Source organism: Gopherus flavomarginatus, chromosome 15 (genome assembly GCF_025201925.1).
Source record: "Gopherus flavomarginatus isolate rGopFla2 chromosome 15, rGopFla2.mat.asm, whole genome shotgun sequence".
Taxonomy (NCBI): Eukaryota; Metazoa; Chordata; order Testudines; family Testudinidae; genus Gopherus; species Gopherus flavomarginatus.
The window spans coordinates 21595561-21619703 of record NC_066631.1 but is presented as its reverse complement, the minus strand read 5'-3'; the positions used below and the strand labels follow the sequence as shown (position 1 = coordinate 21619703).

Here is a 24143-nt window from a genome sequence, read left to right as displayed (position 1 = left end):
CTTTCTCATGACTTTAGGAAATTGTATTGTTAGTAGGGAGAACGGAGAGAGAGGAAAATGGCAGTTAGTTGGGTGTTTTCTTTTTCAAGAGCCTCTGGTGATAAGTTTGAAAGCGTGACTTCAATTTTCCCTTTACAGCTGGATAGAGCAATGCTGACAGGATGTGCTAGGCCAGGGGTAGGCAACCTATGGCACGGGTGCTGAAGGTGGCACGGGAGCTGATTTTCAGGGGCACTCACACTGCCCGGGTCCTGGCCACCAGTCTGGGGAGCTCCGCATTTTAATTTTAAATGAAGCTTCTTAATCATTTTTAAAACCTTATTTACTTTACATACAACAATAGTTTAGTTATATATTATAGACTTATAAAAAGAGACCTAAAAATGTTAAAATGTATTACTGGCACACGAAACTTTAAATTAGAGTGAATAAATGAAGACTCAGCACAGCACTTCTGAAAGGTTGCCGTCCCCTGTGCTAGGTCTTCAATCTCTTCTCCAGTGTTGGTAAAGAGTCTTTTGAGCCATGGGCTTCTTCACCTACAGTAGAGGGGAAATGGTTCAGACTGGTTTCAGAAGGTTGCAAAATGACCAGATTTCCACCTAATCACAGACTCCCTCCCCTCCTGCATAAATATCCCAAAAGGGGACGCTATTCCCACTAACATCTGTCTGCCTTTCTGAGAGCGTCCATGGCATATTTTTAAGTTGTTTCAATGCAATGAAAGCTCAAGTTCCATTTTCTTAACCCTCTTCCCCACCTCCAACCCAAGCAACAAATTGGCCAGTGTTTGGTCAGGTTTTTTTTTTAGTCTCACTTGAAACCATGAAAAATGGAAACAGATTTTACGCATCAACACATAAAAAAAATTCTTCGATCATTAGCAAGAAGTTGCTTGCATGTAAATCACAGCACATAGGGTTGGTGAAGTCACCCTCTGTTACAGGTACGAACTCTGTTGCTTTCCTTACATGACTGCAGGAAACCCAGGCTGCGTGAGCTGAAGGTATGTAAGGCTATATAAACTGCTTTTTGTGCATTTGCTGCAGGGAGTCTTACTAGTTAGTTTTCACTGCCTTTGGTACAGAGATTGCTGATGTGGTGTGTTCTGGATGCACTGGAACAGGCATCTTGCTTAAAATTGTCCTCATGTGCTGCTAGCAAGTTCTATTGTCCGCTATTTGACCGTTCCTTCACAGAGCCGTTCCGTTCGCTTGCCTTATTGCTCATTTCAATAATAGATGCTCCCCTCTGGGTTTGCATTAAGGCAGTACATTCCCCTGGACTCCTTTCCCCATCTCCATGATTGACTTTCATTTGGCATAGAGTTTAAACAGCTTATAAGGTATTCTGGGGACAACATGAATAATAACCCCATCACACTTGGTCTCTTAAGAACAGAAGCTTGAAATAAGAACTTGTTTTTCTAAAGAATACCTTCAGGGAAACTACAATAATGGATCCGCAGAACTGCCCACTGATCTGTACAGTTTATGCTGGTGACAATTAAGGGAACACCAGTGTGACCAAAAAAGGGAGATCAATTAACTTTTAGCTGGCATTTAGTCTGCATTTTAAATTGCTCAATGAGCTGCACAGAATAACAGAAAGGGAATGTGGATGACAGGGCTGTGAGGACAAGAGAGGAAGGTTTTCTAGTAGTCAGGGAACTAAGCTAGGACCTCAGAGAGCTAGGGTCAATTCCCTGCTCTGCCACAGATTTTCTTTGTGACCTTGGGGAAGTCATTTAGTTTCTCTGTGACTTAGTCCCCTATCTGTAAAGTGGGGATAACAGCATATCCCAGGACTACTGTGAGGATACATTCGATATTCTGAAGTGCTCAGATATTGTAGTAACAGGGGCCATAAAAAGCTTTGTCTACATAGATGTTACCAACAAATCATAAGAAATATACATAGTTTTTAAAGCATACACTGGGGACTTGTCAGTCTGATAAGCTTTTGTAGTTTAGGGTCAGATTCGGCTTTACTGGATTGAAGCCTAAATCCAGGCCAGACCTATAGGGACTAGAAGTTATTTAACATCTGTGAGCTGACTGATGAGCAGACAGGTGTTCAAATCACAAAACCACCATCACAGTTTGGAGACCCTTTTGGGCAATTGCAGTAAGAGGCAAAGTCTGGATAATGAACTCACCTCTAGAAGAGTCTCTTCAATCAGGCAATATACATAGATCAGGTGGGATAGAAGGGAAGCTCACACTGCTGCAGCCTGCCTAGTTCCTGTTCTGTTGGTAAACATGGGACTCCAGTCTCCAGAACTCATTCAGATTGTGCACTAAATTCACACCAAAATCATAGCGCTTTAAAACATTTGTCTTTCAAACATTTAAAAGTACATATAGATTTTGTTTCAATTATTATTAATGGTGGTAATGCTGTGATCTCATTTCTCCCATCTTTTTTTCCCCTGTTGCATGAGCATGGTAATTTTCAGATGATATATAGTACAGAATGGGATGCTGTGATAATTCCTCTGAATTATTTATCTAATGCTTGTATTATTTATATAATAGCAGCCTTTTATCACTCCAATAATGATTGATAAGGATAGTTAAGCGTTCCTTTGAGACACTTGATGGGGCCTCAGTGAATAAGATCTGTGAGGGGTTATGAGAATATCAAGCTGTTCCCCATCCTCCCCATTAACTTGTATTAAAGCCCTCTTTATAAGGACAGCTAGTCAACCAATCAGAAGACTGCAGATGCAAGAATTGGAAGAGCTCTATCATTTAATTGAAAAGGATACATTCACTATGCAGGAGAATGGACTGTATGAGCCTCTTGAGATCCTTCTTAGCTCAAAAGATATTATGATAAATTAAGCCTATAAAGAGTTTCTGGTGACATGAAAACCAGGATTTTTTTTTATGGTATTGCTGCCTTTGGCATACATTATACCTTTTCTTTAACCCCTACCAATAACTATAATTTGGATGAATATTGCAGATAATGAAAATAAATAGCATTTCATATCACTAACATCTATATTTTTCTTAAAGCCATGAAGGATATAGAAATACTGTCCCACCAGACCCTCTCCACAAACATCAGATTGCTTTATCTTCAAGAAGGACTCCCTTGAAGTCCGTGACAATCCTGTAGAATGCAGAAAAATGCTTACTTCTGATATTGATTCTTTTGGGGGATGTGGAGAAGGAAATAGTCCAGAAAGGAACAAATGCACAGATAAAATCAAATTATAGCATGTGGCATAGCATGAAAGGAGGACTGATGCCAAAGAATTCAGGATGATACCATCACTTGCCGGCTGTTTGACTGACAGTATTTTCACATTCAGTATTAAACTGACTGATTTAATATAGATGTGTTATACTTGTTTAAATAAACAAGACAGTCCAAAGTCCAAATGAACAGCGCAAAAACTCCCTCCTATATAGGTTGGGACAGGTACTGCCTTTTATCCTGTATATTTATCTTTAGGGTTTTTCGCTCCCTTTTTTTTCTGCTCCCTTTTGAAGAGTATTTGGTTTTCATTCTGCCTTCTCTCTCAAACATACATTTTTCCATTGTATTTTGTTCTCTTGCACCCCCCTCGGCTTCTTCGTTGCCTCCAATCTCCCCTAAGCAGACAGCAAATCCAACAATATACAGATCAAACCCTTTAGCCTGACATATGAGGGGGTTCAAAATTAGGCAAAATAAGCTTGCCCATGCCCAGAAGGAACAGAGCTGCAGGACGTGGTTTGGTTTATTTCTCCAGGAGGCTTTTTACCAAAGATATTTCTCCTTTTCATAACAAAATGTATGTAACATGAGTATACTTCCACCCAAATGCTGTGGGGGCACTTAACCACTCAGGAACCATGGCTACTCTGGGTGGGGGAAGTGAAATTTGTCAGAAACTTAAATCCTCTAAAGAAACCACTGCCAATGCCTCCTGCCCCAGGGCAGCTTGTAATACTGACCTCCATCCTTATCTTTGGTTCGATGATACTGAAAATCTTACTGCCTTTAAAAAAATAAAATAAAAGCAGCATGCCCAACTCATGTCAGTAATGACCAAATATTGTTATCATCTAACATCTGCACACTGGAGTTATAATAAAAGAATTCACAGGAATTGCTATACTAGATCAGATCCAAGGTCCAGCTAGTCCAGTATCCAATCTCTGACAATGGTCATTACCAGGTGCCTAAGGACCTCATAGTAAACAGATGTGGAATAATCTGCACCCAATACAAAGACAAGGATTAGATCTAATAACCTCTACCCCAACATAACGTTGTCCTCAGGAGTCAAAAAATCTTACCGCATTACAGGTGAAACCACATTATATCGAACTTACTTTGATCCACCAGAGAGCACAGCCCTGCCCTCCTGGAGCGCTGCTTTACCGTATTATATCCAAATTCATGTTATATCGGGTCACATTATATCGGGGTAGAGGTGTATTTAATTAACGAATGTACCAGCTATTATATGGTGAAGTATTATCTCTATTTTACAGATGTGAGGACTGAGGCACAGATGTGCAGCGATTCGCAGAGGCTCTCACAGAAGGTCTGTGGAAGAGTTGGGAAGTGAAGCAAGATTTCCTGAGTCCTAAATCAGTGTCTTCATCTCAGGACCAGCTTTTCTGTCTTTCCATAGCAGGCTTTTTCAGGAGAAATTCTTCCCTATCCATAACCCCGTTAAAATTACTGATCTAAGGCATCAAATACAATTGTGAATGTAGCCTGGGTGTCTACCCAGATAAAGTTCAGCAGAGGAGCAGTGCTGCCAACTCTTGCGATTTTATCACAAGTCTCACAATACATGGTGTTGTTGTTAAAGGCCCAACTTCTTGATTAGTTGAGAATTTCACTTTTTTTTGTAAGCTTCTAGCCGTACTAGTGACAGAGAAAAGCTTGAAACCCTGAACTCTAAAGGATCAACAACCAGAAGGCAAATAAGATTCCAAATATTTATTACTTTTTTTTTTTAATCTCAGGATTTGCGGGGGCCTGGCTTGTGATTTTTGAACACCTTGGAGTAGGCAACAGTGAAAGCAGGACATCAGGGAAACATAAATGAGCATAAGACAGCGATCTGGAGGGGTACAGCGAAGAGCCCTACAGGAGCAGATGACATATATGATCACTGCCAATCAATATTTACTTACTGTTATTTTGTGCTTCCCCGTCTGTTGTATACACCTGTTGTCTCCTAAATTGAGTAACAAGTTCTAGGGTAAACAGTCTCTTTTACATTTGCACAGTGCATACTACAATGAGGTTGAGCCCTCCAAAGCTCTTAATCACAACAACAGAGGAAGCTCACCTGCCTGTACTCAATATCTATTTAGAAACTTTGCTTGGAAAGAGATCAAAACAGTAAATGTTTCAGTGCAGCATTATTGTTAGAAGCACATACTTGCTTAGTGCATCAAAGCTTGCAGTTGTGTTTATGAAATGTGGGGATTTATTTACCATATACAAATGCAATGTTTGCTCTTCACTGTTTACTGCTCAGAGCAGGTTTTCATGATGCAGCAGTAAACACACCTGAGCCCTGTATACTTGTGGCTTACACCATTGGTGGCAACAGTACAGATACACCATTGCTGAAAAATGGGGTCTAGTATTCTTAGGGCACATCTACACTGCAGCTGCAAGGTGTAATTCCCAGACCAGGCAGGCAAACGTGCTAGCTCTGCTCCAGTTAGCACACTAAAATACCGGTGTGACCATGGTGGCAGCTTGAGCTAGCCACCTAGGTACGTATCTAGGATCTTGGATGGGGTTGTACTTGGTCAGCAGCTCAGGCTATCAGTTCATGCCACTGGGGTCGCACTGCTATTTTTAGCACGGTAGTTGAAAAGAGCTAGCTTGCGTCCATCTACCCCAACCTGGGAATTAGACCTCCCATCGGCAGTGTAAACATACATTTAATGTATGTAAGATTCATGCTATCTGTGTACAATGCATGGTTTCTGGTATGACAAAGTATTTTTACCAAGTCAGCCTATATAGCTATGAGAAACAGCATGTGCCCCTATAACTGACCATTCGTTACATTATAGAGCAAAAAGAGGTTATTTCTTAGCACTCATAGGTATGTTTACACTGCAATTAAAACCCTGCAGCTGGCATGTGTCAGCTGACTTGCAGGGCTCAAGCAAAGGGCTGTTTAATTGCAGTGTACACTTGTGCTGGAGCTCACGCTCTGGGATCTTTCCCTCTTGCAGGGTCCCATCCCAGAGCTCAGGCTCCATCCTGAGCCCAAATGTTTACAGTGCAATTAAACAGCCCCTTTGCCTGAGGCCCCCGGCCCTGAGTCTGCTGATACTGGCCAGCCCAGGGCAGCTAATTGCAATGTAGACATACACTAAGTCTGTTACACTGTGGCACTCAACGAAAATAAATAAGCCCATTTAAAGGCTCATTCCGGGTTTTTAAAGGGAAATAAAAACTTTTAAAAATATGGCTGCTTTATCATAATTTAGATAAAGCCCTAGCCCAACAATCAAAATTTCCATTCATATAAACCAAATTTAAAAAATACATTTTTACAAAGATATATTTTACCAAATTGATGTATAGCTCCTTTCAAACTCAGGTTTTACTCGCTTGTTAAAATGCACTGTAGAAATGAAAGTTTAATACCCTTCACACAAATAGCATCAAACTGATCACTGAAGGCAGCCTTTAGCCAAACACGCCTCAGCTGAATTTTGGTTCTTCAGTTTTATTCATAAAGAGCCCGTGTTACACAGCTTTCTCACTAACCTGAGAGTCAGTGTTTGGTGCCCTGCAAAATAGGGAGATTTGCTTCCTGGCTCAGGAATGTGGGAACATCCCCAATTCTTTAAATTATATTCTATAGGCTGGGATTTTCAAAGGATCCTAAGGAAATTAGAATTTTAATGGAATCTGAATATTTATGTGCCAGGAGCATAGAACATATGCAGGGTGGCAGTGAGTATATGCATATGGATCATTGCCAAGTCAGGGGCAAACACACTGGAATATGTGAATCAACAGCCAAGTCACTCCCAGCAGCAACTCAACTCCTACTGCATACAGCCTGTACAGTGGCCTCTGTCGGTTTTCCCAAGGAAGCCAGACGCCGGGCTGAAAACTTTTGCCCCTCATTTCCCATGAGTGTTTTCCCTAAAGAGAAACTGGAGCTAAAAAGTTGGGAACCAGGTTTTGAACCAGCCATAGCCCAGGGGGTCTGAATTAGAGATCTCAGTTCTGGTCCATCTCTGTTTATTGGTCTGTCAGATGCCTGCTTGCATGAAGTGCTCTGGCAGAAAGTGACCCATACAGATGAGGGCTGGGCACTCTGTGCATATTCCATCTCTTTCTTCTTCATATTATTTAGTATTTCAAGAAATCATTCAAAAGGACCTTCTAGGGAGTGGTTTTCCCCCACAAAAGAGACTTTCCCTGCAAATTCAGAACAAACATAACTTTGATCCCTGTGTGTTTTGCAGTAAAATCATTCCCTAACTGGTTCTTTTAGCCCTTATCACCACATACAGCTTTTCTCTTTCCCTCTCCCCCAGCCTCTTTTCTGATTAATCTACTTGGAAGAAAATGTCCAACTCTAACATGCCAGGTAGAAATTATTTATTTACAAACCTTATATCAATGGGCTATATAAATAACAGTTGTAGTTGCTTAAAAATGACGTAGATAATGTGGTCCTCTTTTGGATTTCACATACCTTTGACTAAATTTACTGAAATTTCTCAAAAAATCAAAGCAAGGTTAAAAATTACACACCATGAAGTAGATTTCTGATGATCAGCATCACCTATCAGAGTTAAAGCTAGCAAAGCTCTCCTTTTCTTCCAACACTTGTCAACACAAACATACAACTTTCCTTACAATAAGACTTTTCTGTACAGTGGCTTTTACTCTGCCTCATATCCTGCCACAGGACAGTATAATCTCTGGGAAACACACCTATCTCTTTAAAAAGGATCAATGGGGAAGGTGGATAACCTTAAAAATAGTCCTACCATCATTCTTAGGCACATAACCTCAGTGGGTTGTAAAGTGTCATAGCTCCACTGTTGTCAACAGAGCTGTAACAATTTGCATCAGTGGCGGATTTGCCCTTTACTTTTTTGTATAGTGCCAACTTTGTATTAGGCATTCTATACGCTGAAGTTCTAATCTTCCATGTTTGTTCTTCCCCCTTAAATAACCCTTGATGGAATCCTTAAGGAGAGACCTACCCAAAGACTGACATCTGCCATCTTGCCTCCGGAACTGTGCCCACTGAGAATGGTTAGGCAGGTAGCAAGCTTGGACTACAGCGGGCAGTGCAACCATCATGCTAGTCTTACTATTACTTTGTCTCCTTACCCTCATCTGTTTGTTTCAGCCACCTTGATGTAAATCCAGTCTGTAAGTTCTCCAGGGCAACTTTTACACTACGTTCATATCATCATTTTAGCTCAGCAGGGACTGGATCTCTGATGGGGTCCTCTAAGCACCATCATAATACAAATTAATAATTATTTAGCATGACAGCCTCATTGGCAGGATCTCTTTAATGCACAAAATCATTACCTCCCCAGAATAGCCTTATAGATGTCCCATTCACACAACAATGTATGCCACAATTTTTCCATTTTTCATATATTCAATGAGATTAAGTTAAACCTTGGAGAATTTACATTCTCAAGAATGCAGGCGAAAAATAGTGCTTAAGAGAATATAGAATATTGAAACACAGATCTCAAAGTATCTCATCTCAGGGAGATACTCTTCATCCACAGATCTAAAAGAACTCTACATAGGTGGCTAAATATTATTTACTTTACACTGGTGGCTTTACATAGGTGGCTAAGCATACATATACAATGAGCCAGATTCATCCCTGGACCAACCTCAGTGAAGTCAATGAAATTAAATCACAGGGAAATTTGGCCCAATATATCTACGATTATACACATTATCTGGATAATCTAGAAACAGACACTCAACATTAGAACATGGACAACTATCCCCTTCCCACAGTATAAATGGACAGAGAGAGAGAGAGAGAGAGAGAGAAGGCTTGTAACTGCAGTGATATATAGTAGTAATGATAAATTTAAAAAAAAAACTAGTAGTCCAGGGTTTGGAAATTATGTTGAAGGCATAAAGGCGAGAAGTGATCAAAAAAAAAAAGTATAACAAACCAAAAAAAACTTAATTGTTTTTCAACCTCTCACATTTTAATTCTTTCCTCTGCTTCCATTGTGTGTATATTATCTAATACAAACAATAATTAGCTCTTATATAGATTAATAAAATCATAGATTTTAAGGACAGAGGAACCATCTACATATGTAACCCCTTTGGTTTAGAGAGCAGGGCCCCTTTAAATCTTTTTCCTAGGGGGTAGGGGGAGAGTGAGAAAAAAGGAGGGAAACTCTGAAGCTCAGAGAGGGGAGGGGGGCAGCCCACAGGCTCTGGCAAAGAAAGCAGCAGAGAACCTGCCTGAAGCCTGGGAAGGACAGGGCGGCCGATCGGGGACATCCCAGGACAGGAGCAGCCCTGTGCCAGGGAGGGATCGCCCAAGGAGGACAGCCTGGAGCTGGACCCTGTATCACAGCTGCCCAGAGCCGCATGGGGCTGTGAGTACTGGACCTTGTGACTCTGCACTGGGAACAAGGAGGGAGGCTATAGCTAGTTAAGTGGGGAGGTGGTCGCTCTGCGTGGCTTTGCAGAGAGTGGCAAACAACGGCACCAGATGGGTTTGTTGGGGGAAAGTTCACGGGCACCGAAGACAACCAGGTCTTTCCTCAGGACTCCTGAACTCTGTGTGCAGACACATTACTCAGTGTCTGCCCCTCCAGACTGTGCTACCACTGGGCCTGTAGGGCCTTGGTTTGGATGCAACCCTGTTTTACTGCTCCCCCTATATTTCCCCTTGTTGTATTTCTCCTCTCAACCCTCTGTAAATAAATATTTCCCTTTCTTATATCCATTGTACTTTTCCTGTGGGGGTGTGTGTTCACTCTGGGGGGGCTGGGACAGGTGCCCCTGAGGTGCAAGGGATTTTTCCTGCTGCATTCCTGCGCGCACCTTCTCTTGGCCAGAGCTGCCTGTGGAGCAGACTCCATCTTGGCCACGAGCGCGCTAAAGTTACCCATAATTCAGTCTGGCCTCTTCTACAACACAGACCATAGAATTTTCTCCAGTTATTCCTGTATTGGAACTTTTATCCCAAGGTTTCAAAGTGCTTCGTAAAGAAAAGTAAGTATCATTAAGCCCATTTGCAGATGAGATTGACACAGAGGTATGATGTGACTTGCCCAATGTCATAGAGCAAGTCTGCGGCAGAACCAAGAATAGGAGCCAGGTCTCCTTAATCCCACTCAAATGCCCAAACATGCAAGTTTGGAAATCATTTGAGGCATGGACGTGACTTGTGTATCTACAAAATGCCTAGTAATTTTTGGGTAGTGTGTAAATAACATTAATAGCACCAAAAACAATTATTGAATGCATATAAAGCCAAAGGACAAAATGCTGGTTTAGGGAAGGAAGGAGAAACTATTATTTTTATGGGTCTGACAACATATGTCATTTACAAGAAAAATACTTCTTTTGTGAAATAGCATCCTAATGAATTACAATGCATTAACATTTTATAATCTCTACCTAGCCATTTTTAAAACTTCTCCTTTGATTCATGTTTCATTTTGCATAATGCATAAACAGCCCAATTAGGATGTGTTTTCAGGGGTTATTTTAGACCAAAGAGGCTAATTTAAATCCAGGGTGAACATGCTATTAGGAATGTAACAAATATCTGGGAAGGAGGAGGAGAGTGTTCCAATGTGCTACTTCATCTGGATTGTTGCCTGGCATATCAGGGCATCTAAAGACAGATATCTGTTACTAAGGTAAATGTACCCTCGCTCCCATGTGCACACACCCTGCAGAAAAGACAGATGCTGCTGACTGTAAAGCATTTCAGGGACATAAGACAATTGGCCAGACAACTGAGGGCACAAGTCATCTGCCAGAACAAACTGTCCACAAAGTTCCTACAGTCATTCTACATAAAAACTGATCAGACTGTTAAGCTTCAGCTGGAGCCTTATGTCATGCCCAGTATGACACAAGCACATTTTTACAAACTACTTATGGGTTATGTAATAGAGATCTGCAGAGCATTAGCAGTCACATGACATGGCCCACTAAGATTTCAAACTGCCACCTACAAAATTTAATTAGCAGGCAGTAAACATGGGACAGAAGGAGAAAAATACTCATAGGCTCGAGAGAGAACATTCTTCTGAACATTATGAACAATATACATGATTACTTTTATGAGGAGAAGAAGGGTTGGGGGGGTTGTTTTGTTTTTTACATTCAGATAAAACTACGACTGCCACAGAAATAGAGAAATGCAGTGAGCAAGGAATAGGCTTAAATACCCATTGCTTGTTACAATGATAACTGTCGGCCTTATCCGGCTGGGTGCCCAGTGCCCTCAGCTCCATTTGCCTTCAATGGGGATCAAGGGCACTTGCCCATCCAATGAGGCCCTCAGAATTAGGTTTTATGGATCACAGCCTCAGCTGGTATAAAGCAGCCTAATTCTACTGAAGCCATCCTTTCTTTACACCAGCTGAGGATCTGTCCCTTATTTATTTTTTTTAAAGAGCAATGCAACAAACCAGAAGAGAAATAATTATTTCTGGAACATGGCAACAAAAAAGCACCATGATTTTCTAAGGGGGCGTAGCCAAGACAGGTTCCCACAGAATGGGATGAGCCATATTCAAACTATGAGTGGGCATTGAGGGGCTGAGGCAAAATATTCCACTTCTGGTGAAATTTCATCCTCCTCTCTGGATTCTGTTAAACCATCCCGCAGCAAGATTAATTTTAGCCCAGACTCAAAAGGACCCTTTCTGCCTCTGGTACATTCTAGATTTTTAAGAATATACCTGAAGCTGCCTGTGATGCTGTATGTAAGAAATAGGACCATTTGTATCATTGTTGTTACTACTTCTATACAGTTGCAACAAATCTTGTACAAAGTATGCCATGTAAGGTGTCAATGGAAAAGTTATGATTTGCTAAATATGATTGTTTATATGCATGTATCATCTGAGTATCTGAAGTTATGAATATTAGATATGTACTTGTATCTTAAACATACTTAATATTTTGTGTTGTTGTAACCCACTACACCACCTGTGGTGTTCTGTCCCATCTAGTGGCACCGAGGCCATTTAGAAAGAGTTAAATGAGTCTGCTCTATAGCCTTAACTAGCAGGCAGTTGGCTTTTAGCTCATGTGGTAGCAGCTCATGCGCTAAGCTCCGAAGGTCTCGGTTTGATCCTGCCTGCCCATGACTGGGGTCTGTCAGCGTTACATTGTATTCCTGAGTGGTGTCCCTCCTCCCCAATAGCTGTCTAGCCCTAATGAAAATTCTATGGGTTGTTGACCTATCAAGGACACTCCACTCACACAATGGGCAATTGAAGAAACTCATCCTGTCCAGAGAGCTCTTCCTGAGGATGCCTCAGACAGCAAGGGGCCAATTGCCACCCCCAGTGAGTCAGCAAAACATACAGGGATATGTGATATGCTCATGCGACCTTGTACTCCACCTTGGGCCAGTAATTTTCCATATACAGGGGCTGTGGGCTTTGTCTGGGACAGTAAAGTTTCCATGCACATGGCAGAGGATATAAAAAGGCACCTGAGACATCTCCATGTTGCCTCTTTCCTGCTCTAATTCTCTGGACTGTGGATTTACATCTAAAAGTAGCATCTTGAACTAGGGACTCAGGACCTTCCAATCTTTTGGAAGTTGCCAGTGAGACTTTACAAGCCAGCAACCTATTCCATCACTGTTACAAATCTGATATAAGGACTCTGTAATCATTTGTGTGTGTATGATCTATTAACCATGTATAACTCTCTTTTCTTTTAGTAGCTAACTAAAGATTTAATAATAAGGATTGGCTGACAGCGTGAGATTTGGGTAAGATTGGCGTTTCATAATGACCTGGGGATATGTGTCTGATCCTTTGGGATTAGAAAGAACCTCTCATATGGTGAAATGGGTTTTCAGTAACTTCTCACTATATTAGATTGGGTTGTTTGGATGGGAGCCAATGTCTGGAAAGCCTAAAGGGGCCTGTGTTTGGCTCCTGGTTAACCAGTATAGTAGCTCTTTTGTTACTGGCTTGGTGAATCTAATTATAGAATAAACCATCAGTTTGGGGGATTGTCTTCCCTATTTCTTGCAGTCTGTCCTGAGTGTGGCCCATCCCAGGCACCTGGTCACATTGTCTGCAAAAGCTCCACATACTGTTCTGCAAAGCAATCAGGGCCCAATCCTAGGAGCGATTGCTGTGCCCATCATCCCATTGTGCTCAACATCTTAGTGACTCAGGCCCTCATTTGAACGCTAGAGAGGAGATCACAAAAAATGTGCAGTCCACTCTTGACTATAAAGGCTAAAAGGAACATTGTGTCTAATTGTGATTAGATGAAATAAAGGAAAGGAGATTGTGTCCTACTATTATGCTCAAAGTGCTTTCCTTTGGTATGTTCAGAGACAGGTGTACATGGCTGCTGATTCATAATAAGCATCAAATGTTTTCCATAGTAATGTCACATCTTTCATCTTAAAAGACACTCGGTGATATTATAATGTTTCTACAAGATAATGTTGATGAGGTGAAGCTTTATTAAAGTTAAAGTTAAAGAACTGATTCCTATTCCCTTCTCCCTACATGCTGGGCTTGGTAATGTGAATATTTTCTACCAAATCCCCATTGCCACAATAATCAGAGGAACACACACTTCATTACACACTGAATACCCCTGTGTTCACAATGGAGAAAGAGACATTTTAAAAAAAATCACATCTGGTATTCCAAAAGCTCATGTGAATTCAGGCGCTTCTGGCACTTACAGAACTATTTGTCTAAGAACTAATAAATTGAAGCCAAATACTAAATGGTACTGGTCATTGCTAAATCTTCAACTTATAAGTAGCACCTAGAAGTCGCAATCAGAAATTGGGCTCCTAGTACGAGGTCTGGTATATTACATAGACACATAAGAAGGGAGTTCCTCTCTGAAGAGTTTAGACAAGACGTAGGAGAAAGGATGTATTATTTTCTGTATTTTACAGATGGGGAACTAGTCACAAAGAGACTACATAATTTATAGTTTGTCTGTGGAGAGGTGGGAACTGAACCCACATTTCCAGAGTCCCAGTCCAATGCAGTAGTCACCCACCCTTCTCCCTCGAGTCAGAGTTACAGATGCTTACCACCTTTCAGGAATTAGCCTGTCTTGAATTAAGAAAATGGCTCATTCTCTTTTCCTTTAAAAAATGTCGACATTTGATGTCTTCAGACTTGCACTTCATAGAATGTACCTGAACTGATAACTTCAGCACAGTATTTAATAAAGGATTTTTTACAGTTATTGAAAGAGAAATAGAATCTGGGGGTTATTTACACTGACCATATTCAAACTTCAATGACTATCAGCTGCCCCATGGGATACTTAACTGTTCTACCAGGGCAATTACAGCATCCCTTGAGTCTTCCTCTATGCGAATGAGCCCAATAAAACAAGCCCTAGCTTTTCACTGGAGAATAAATAGTGGTTTCATGGTGCAGTGCTTGCAAGGGGCACCATTTTTTCAGCACTGTGGCTACATCCCAATTTTCTATTTTGCACTCTGGGCATATTCATTTTTTTTTAAAGATTTATAATAGAAATATAAGCAAATGCAATTTATTTATGCCAGTGATGAGCTCAGTGATACTGGCGTTTGGTACAATTAATAACCAGTCAGAGAGCAACCTCGAGCATCTTAAGAAATAGCAGCATCAGCTGTGCTATGCTCTCTTCGCAGTTTCTTAAAGCCATCTCAAATACATTTTGGCCACCTCACTACAGCCCAAGGGAAGCTGTATACAGTGCTAGAGGAGTTCGCCATCAAAATGCCATTCTTATCAGACAGCTCATTGGATGTAACAAGCTACTGCTAATAAAAAGGCAAAGGAGAAATAAAATACTGAAGCGTTTGTGCAAAACCTGGCTCTAGGCTAAAGCTTCTTCTAAATACTAAAATGTAGACGAGACAGAAAAAAATTTGGACAATAGCGTCTTCAATCTCAGAACTTTTGGGTGGCTCCAGTATGAATTCACTTCATAGCTCTACTTCCATTACAGTGCTGTACTGAAAAACTGACCTCGCTATCAAAGTACATGGCTTCGTAATTTAATTATGGAATGGGCAGGACAGCTTAGTGCATGACCCCACTTGCTTTGGGGTAAAGTTAAGTGTGTGTTTTTAATTATTTAATTTTCTGATGGCAACCAGGTGATACAGTGATAAGCACTCATTACATCCTTGTGATAGAAGCATAATTGTGCATTGATATAATATAACTCATGCTTTGTTACACAGAAAGAATTACCATACCAAATCAAACCAATGATCATTCCAGAGTGAGATCCTGTCTTTGGCAAATCCAATCCAGAAGTGCTATCACCTCCCATAGTGGGCAACTGCGAGAATGTAAGTCCATTATTACAAAGACATACACATTATTTTCTGTTTATATTTATAGTATGTTTTTGCACATTAAGTACTGAGTACATAGATCAGTGTATGTATTTGTGTAGGTATGTATATAAAATACAGACATCTGTGTGTTTGTCCATTATACACATGCATATATTATACAATAAAACATTAAGTATCTAAAATAAAGAGTGTACATAGTCATGTAATACACAAACACAGAGAAGTATATATTTTATATACATACCCAAACACCTATACATGCACATATGTTTATGTACTATCACCTATCAAGTGAGGTCAGCCGTATATAGCAACACTTACGGTTTGTGCACCTATGCTGTAATTCTCTCTGCTTATCAGTTAATCAAGGTATCAAGTATCAGCTGCTCTTTTCATATCAGGGTTAAAGTTCTGGGTCCTCTACTGACCCACATTGTTTATGGCTCATCTTCTCAGGTTTTTAAAAGACCACGTGACACCCTACAGCTGAATTTGCCAATATTAGTCTTTAAAAAACAGAGGCACCAAATTTTTAAACAGATGTTCCCTGTACATCCTTGTATGCTATTCAGTGGCATGCAAAGTTAACCTGCACTGCTCTGCGTGTAGCCTTTACCACAGTCATGCTGTGTAAACACAACAGGCTAGGTACTAAGCAAAGCAACCTAACACCAATTCAGTTGTCTAGCAAGCAGTAAGTGAGGGTGCCCTCAGTCTGCAGAGAGTATAGCTGCTGACGTAGAGGTTTTTTGTTTGTTTTAATATCATGCCACGTCAAATGCATTGTTCAGGTTAGCTGCATTTCTTCACTGACAAGAGCAGACACCAATAATTTATAAATAAACCCTCGAAAAATGCAAAATTTTTGAATAATATGTCTAAGTAGATAAACCCCAGTTGATATCAGCAAGAGTTCTTTCAATTTGCTTTCCTCTTTCAAACTGTGTACCAGAAAGACCCACTCTAATAAAAATGAAACACCTGCCAGTCATACGAACTGAAACACAAACTGACCACAGTGACTCTCGCAGCATACAGTTCACTTCCACATTTATTTTTTCTCATTAATTTTAAGCACTTCCCTTTCATTTCCATTCCATGACTCTCTATGCCTCAATATTTCATGTTGTTTTCTTAAGGTGGCTCTTAACCTTGCTCTTAATTACTCCTTCATTTTCCCTTATTCTCTGTATCCACTTGGTGCAGTTATTAAAACATTAACATGAATGGCTGCATTTTTATGCAGTGTTTCAAAATATGTTAGGATACTCTAGGGACCTGGCCCTATTATTGCCAGATGCAGTACCAATCCACAATGATAAATTATTCTGTGGAGCCATTTATCTATAAATTTCTCTGCATGGTCTTCTGCATTGGACAAAGCTTGGACAGTGCTTAACATTAATGGGCAACAAAAAGCAGTTGCTTTAAAACTTGGAGTGCATTTAAATCTACCACAAATTAAAATACTATTAAGACCATGCACAACTGTAACACTGATGAACAAATCACCATTGGAAAGGAATATGCTTTTTGCCCTACACTAGACCTTACAGGAAATAATCACAACTTTAAATAGAGGTCAATAATAGAAAAACTGCAGTATCCCTTGTATATTTTAATTCCTAAATAATACTCATGAATGGATATCTGCTACATACTGATTTACCAATATCTATACATGCAAGATATGGTAACATTTCATTTGCATTATGCATACATATACACACCTCCTACCATAGAGACACTAATATTCTATGTAATACACACACATGTCTAATATATACATCTTACACACCAATACACACCCCCTCTCCCTTTGGAAACGGGGGTCTTTTCACAAATGAACTAGTCCAATTCGGAACACAAGGTTTGCAAATTACAGTTAAAATAAAGCCGCTTTTCCCACCCATTGGTGTTATCCCCACTTTGATGCCTGGGAAATATCGCACATAATTTCAGTAACAAGCTCTCGGTGGGGAGAGCAGTCACACCGACGACTTTGGTATGACACCCCAGCGTTCATCTGCGAAGCACTGGGCCACTGTGCGTCTGCACACAGCGCTCGCAGGGGGGATAAAAACCACTAGCCAGCAGGGTTACTAACTTCGCCCACAGCCGGGAACCATTAAACTTGTGTCAACGCGTATCTTCTTTTATAGCAAACCGACTAGAAAAATGACATAAGGTTAAACATCAACGGGAGGGAGGATGGAATCATCTAGCAAAGGTTTAATCCCTCTACCTCCTGCTCATGCACAAATATCACCCGCTTTTATCACTGTAAGCAGCACCTGGGGGGGCGGGGAGATAAAACCAGTGAAGGGCATCCTCAAATTACAGCCTATATCATAAAGTTTGCCTGGCTGTGCTCAGAGGTCCTGCTGCAGTCCTGGCAGCATTAGGGGGGGATTCCCCCATCCATCCCCCCCAAAACTGCCTATTTATTGTTTGGCCCACAAAGCAGTGACAGAGGGCGAGCTGTCTTCAGCGGGGTAGATCCCAGCCTACCTCGGCATCAGGCGCTCCCGACGTCCAGCAGCAGGGAACTGCAGCGTGCCGGGTCGGGTGACAGCAGCGGCGGATCCGCTGTTCCGAGCGGCCGGTGATTCACTCGCTGTCTGCAGGGCGGCAGCGGGGAAAGCGAGCGGGCCGAGCCAGCATCATCGGCCGTGCAGCAGCTGGCGGAGCCTATGACACCGCAGGCCGGTGGCTCCACGCACACGCAAAGATGGCTTTCCCCGATGTGCCAGTTTCTCTTTCGCACGGGATTAAGCCCCGGCGCTGGAGCGTGGACAGAACCGGGGACAAGAAGCGAGTGAGCTCCCAGCCTGGCTCGGTTACAAGGCGGAGGGCGGGGGGGTTATTTTACCTCCAAGCAATGCCATCACAGGGTCTCCTCCGTAGCTAGGCGGCGTGGCCTACTGGGACGAACCAATGGTCTGTAATTGCGAGCTTGGGATCTCCCCCCTCCCTTAGGCGCTCCGATGCAGAAGGGTATTAAATCAGATTACCTGGACCACGCCAACCTTGCCGTCCTTTTCCTTTTAGGAAAACTGCAGCCTACACACATGCAGAACTTCACCCTCTAACTATGCAGCCAGCAGCTGCCTAGCAACTGGAGGAGAGATACTGGAAGGGCCCAGGGGGGAAGGAAGGATTTAAAAAAAAACAAAAAAAACCCCTCTTCCTCAAGGGAAACCAAACCCTTCAGCCCTTATGTAAAGGCACCAATCTCCTCCTGATCTGCATGATCTGAGGGCTTGGGAAATGCGTGTCTCCTATAATGCACCTTCATTTTAGCTATAGGATATGTCATTGAAAGTTAATTGCCTATATAGCTCATGAAGGAATGTTGAGTGGAGCTTTCTGCATTTCCATGCAAGGCTTCACAGTGTAAGGAAATCCTCTGTTCCCAGGGTGCTTAGGATAATTTTATTGAATCCTTCTAAAGCAGCTACAGAAATATACTTCAGCTAATAATTTGGCTCCGTTATTCCAAAAATTAAATGTGCATGTGATTGAAAGAGGCAGTGTATATTTACAGCCCCTTTTCAGACATGGTTCTTTCCACCTGGCCTCTGTTTTACAAATGAGCAAACTGAGGCAGAATTTTCAGAAAGGCTCAGTGTTTTCAAAAAAAAAGCTCAGCTCTTATTTAGGAACCTGAATAAGTGGCCAGATTTTCAAGAGAATTTATTTAGTTGTGTCCGAGTTGGGTGCTCAGCTCTGTTGAAAATAGGATCTATCACACTGGATTGGACCAGGGATCCATCAGGTCCAGTATTCTGTCTCCAACAATATCCAGTACCAAATCCTGTAGAGGAAGGTGTAAAACCCCTCACAGCAAGCATCTGTGGGATAATCTGCCCCTCACATTAGGTCCGATCCAGATTTCTAAAAGCTAGAGATTGGTTTAAACCCAGAAGCATAAGGTTTAATATCACTGCCAACATTTATTAATATTAAGTATTATAACTTTGGCTATTTTTGCTAAGCACATAAGCATCAAATCTTTTTAAATCTTGCTAAATTCTTAGCCTCACCAGCTTCCTGTGGCAATGAGTTCCACAGTAACTGGATTTTCTTTTATCAGTTTTGAATAGAAATTCTGATAAAAAGTGTCACAGTGGGAACTTCTGGTTGTTGAACACTTTTAAAAATCCCCCGTTGTGGTATGGAGCACCTGAAAGTCTCACCCAGAGAGACTAAGGCCAAAATTTTCAAGAGTATCTTATCTTGTGGGTGTCCATTATGACACACCTTAAAGAGGCCTGTTTTTCAGAAAGCACCAAGTAGCTGCCCTCTGAAAATCAGGCCAACATAAGGCATGTAAAGTTAGCCCCCCATAAATCCCTAGTCCCTTTTGAAAATCTTGGCCTAACTGACTAGCCCAAAGTCACTCAGCTGGAGAAGACTGGGATCAAGAAAAAGGCCTTGTATGTTCCTATCCATGATCACATACCCATTCCCTACAGGCAAGTAGATTAGATTGAGGTTCTGAGTACACTGTAAGTACAATCATGCTTTTGTAACCAATGCCCATTTTCTGACCTGGTAACAGTGACAAAAACAACAAAGACCTGTGGCGTTGTGTCCACACAGCAGATTTTCTTTCCTAATGCAACCATATTTTAGTCTCTGTACCTTCCAGGCCACCCAGCTGTATTTGTATCAATGATGGGGGAGACAGGGGCTAGGCAGCTATCCCGTAGTGCCTCAACAGTGAAGAGAGAGCCTGGAGGACGAGCATGCAGAGCAGGACCAGCAGCATGTTAGGCAATGCATGCTGATAGATTCTACCACGCACAGAACTAGGAGAAAGGAGGACTGGCCAACCCAGTGACACTAACAGAGTTAGTGGGTCCAATCTATATTACTATTAAAAAAAAGTATGCTGAGACAGTTACGGAAAGACAACCAAGGCCACTGGCATAATAATTGCCATGGTTACTTACAGATTACTACCCATGGTGTACGTAGACCGAAATCATGTTTAGAGCCAACCACATTATAAACTCAGTTGTAGTATAGACAGAGCCTAAGGGGTGGATTCTGTCTTATGCCTGAGCTTTGCTCAGCCTGGGATATGTCAAGGACTTGGCTCCAGCTCTCCAATTTTAAAGGCCAGCCACAAACCCTACGCAACTTAGAGATGCAGCCAGGTAGCAGCATTAAGTTATCCCACTGGTAGAGAGTTCTTAATGAAACCTACGGCAAAGAACGACTATTATTGCATAGTGGAGTTCAGCCATACCTTTTCCCTGCTCCACATGCTAGGAGAGGGTGGGGGCAGAAGCACAAAGACTGACTGCAGCACAGACACACTAGCAAAGACTTGTCCTATGCTGGGTGAATTATCTGCTGAACATTTGCCAGTAGATTATGGCCCCTTTATGCCCCACCTGAATGAACATAAGAACGGCCATACTAGGTCAGACCAAAGGTCCATCTAGCCCAGTATCCTGTCTTCTGACAGCAGCCAATGCCAGGTGTCCCTGAGGGAATGAACAGAACAGGGAATCCTCAAGTGATCCATGCCCTGTCACCCATTCCCAGCTTCTGGCAAACAGAGACTAGGGACACCATCCTTGCCCACCCTAGCTAATAGCCATTGATAGACCTGTCCTCTATGAATTTATCTAGTTCTTTTTTGAACCCTGTTATAGTCTTGGCCTTCACAACATCCCCTGGCAAGGAGTTCCACAGGTTGACTGTGTGTTGTGTGAAGAAATACTTCCTTTTGTTTGTTTTAAACCTGCTGCCTATTAATTTCATTTGGTGACCACTAGTTCTTGTGTTATGAGGAGTAAATAACACTTCCTTATTTACTTTCTCCGCACCAGTCATGATTTTATAGACCTCAATCAGATTTCTCCTTAGTAATCTCTTTTCCAACTTGAAAAGTCCCAGTCTTATGAATCTCTTCTCATACAGAAGCTGTTCCATACCCTATCATTTGTGTTGTGCTTTTCTGAACCTTTTCCAATTCCAAATACATCTTTTTTGAGATGTGGCAACCACATCTGCATGCAGTATTCAAGATGTGGGTGTACCATGGATTTATATAGAGGCAAAATGATATTTTCTGTCTTCTGATCACTTGAGGAGTCCCTGTTCTGTTCATTCCCTTAGAGACACCTGGCATTAGCTGCTGTCTGAAGGGGAGGGATGGCTCAGTGGTTTGAGCATTGGCCTGCTAAACCTGGGGTTGTGAGTTCAATCCTTGAGGGGGCCATTTGGGGAACTGGGGTAAAAATCTGGGGATTGGTTCTGCTATGAGATCCCTTCCAACCCTAATATTCTATGATTACCTATCCCTTTCTTAAGGATTCCCAACAGTCTATTCACTTTTTTGACTGCTGCTGCACACTGAGTGGATGTTTTCAGAGAACTATCCACAGTGACTCTAAGATCTCCTTCTTCAATGGTAATAGCTAATTTAGACCCCATAATTTTATATGTATAGTTGAGATTATGTTTTCCAATGTGCATTACTTTGCATTTATCAACATTGAATATCATCTGCCATTTTGTTGCCCAGTCACCCAGTTTTGTGAGATCCTTTTGTAGCTCTTTGCAGTCTGCCTGGGACTTAACTATCTTGAGTAGTTTTGTATCATCTGCAAATTTTGCCACCTCACTGTTTACCCCTTTTTCCAGATCATTTATGAATATGTTGAATAGGACTGGGCCCAGCACAGATCCCTGAGGGGCACCACTATTTACCTCTCTCCGTTCTGAAAACTGACCATTTATTCCTACCCTTTTAACCAATTACCAACCATGAGAGGACCTTCCCTCTTATCCCATGACAGTTTACTTTGCTTAAGAGCCTTTGGTGAGGGACCTTGTCAAAGGCTTTCTGAAAATGTAAGTACACTGGATCCCCCTTGTCCACATGCTTGTTGACCCCTCAAAGAATTCTAGTAGATTGGTGAGGCATGATTTCTCTTTACAAAAACCAATGGTGCAAAGAGGCCTTAAATGGGCTTGAGAATCTGGTCCTCTGGCTCTGAATTTTGTCTGGAAGTGGCTGTTATCAGGTCTCTCTCTCACTCACTGGTTTTTTTTCCTTGCAAAAAATTTCAAAAGGTCTTGTTTTTCGTTCTGCATCAGAATGAAAACAGTTTTTGAAACCTCAACGTTCTCTGGTCAGCCCTAGTAATCATGTCATTTTCTTTCTTCCCATCTCCCATTTCTTTAGAGATGGGCTCGACCTGCAGAAGTTCAGATCTGGATGCTAAGTTAAACAAAGTTGAAAGATGTATGGTTCTAAGGGTTAAAAAAGAGAACAACCAGCTATGATGTTTGAATCTTGATCTGAATATCAATGTTTGAAGGTGTCTGGATCTTAAGTTTTGGATTGAATTCATCTCTAGTTCTTAGCTGCGCGAGAAACTACGTGATTTTTAAGTACCTAACAATATGAGCAAAGCTAGTCTGTGGTGCCTAAGTAGGAGCCCTTTTCAAAACAGTGAGCAAGGCTGTGCTGATGGCAAGCTTTCAAAAAAAATGTCCTTTGTGACTAGTAGCTGTGTAAAACCTAAACCAAAGTCTTAAAAACTTAATGTATTCAACCTGTTTCTCGCTGGCAGATAAGCACCCACAAAGTAAGTTATTGCTGTTACCAGTTGGAACGATAAGATATTAAAGCATTACTAACATAAATAATTTACTATTTATCTAGTACTATACATGGTGAGCTCTGCCAGATGGCAAGTCAGCATCAGATGCTGAGTATCTCTGTTGCCATTTAAAATTTTACAATTGTCTTTAGGGAAGGCAATAGTAACTCAAGCCATCTCTTATGCAGTATAACTGCAAAATGCCATTTCAATGCTTAACCTTCATTCATCTTCACAGCCATTTCTAAAGGAATTGCATATTCTTTGTGTCCTCCAGGAAATTATCTCTGCATAAATCAGAAGTAATGCCATTGAAGTCAATAGAGTTACAATGGTGTGAGGGGATTTCTCTTTGCACAGCAAAATAAGACTGGGAAAAAATTAAAACAACAAAATAGCCAACAATAATGAAGGAACTCACCTGGCTAGCTGACAAAATGCATGTAGGCCCTCCTGTAGCGATGAAGGACAGCTGCCTCTGAAGCCACAATAGCTCCTTCTGAGACTGTTTCAATAGCTCCTCCATATCACTTGGCTTCCGACCCATCAGCCCTTCCTGTATGACAAAAATGTTCTTCAATAGCTATTTTTTAATGCACAGTTATGGCAATGTACAATTTGTCATCACTGGATTTCTAGGTAAACAATAATATCTGCCAGAGTAAAGTATCTATATTTATGCATTTGAAATATTATAGATCAGTAAACCAAGAAGGAAAAAATGTTCCTGCTGCATCATACCTGAGTTGATTTTTATACTGTAGAGTGCCTTGTTCTATATAGCCCACATAAGGGATAAAGGTTGTACAATCAAAATAATTCAGAAAGCACATAAAATTGGAATTTCTTTGTCCTTTATTTAGAATTGTCCATATCACAGATTTCTGCCATCTAAAAAGTTGATATATTGCTTATGGCATAAGAAACTCAAAATCCTAATGTTCTTCTAATGCATTAACTCATTC

General features: G+C 41.3%; 1 protein-coding gene across 7 annotated transcripts in view; it reads right to left on the bottom strand.

The window, feature by feature from the left end:
- RIMBP2 (RIMS binding protein 2) overlaps nt 1-24143 on the bottom strand; it is a 349201-nt gene that overhangs the window by 271877 nt on the left and 53181 nt on the right. For 6 of the 7 annotated variants that reach the window (XM_050923458.1, XM_050923459.1, XM_050923460.1 and 3 more), the window contains exon 5: nt 23600-23734. In XM_050923458.1, coding sequence (XP_050779415.1) covers nt 23600-23734 — 135 coding nt within the window. Of the gene's footprint in view, nt 1-18061; nt 18159-23599; nt 23735-24143 lie in introns of those variants that run through there. The other variant, XM_050923462.1, reaches the window with a different exon arrangement.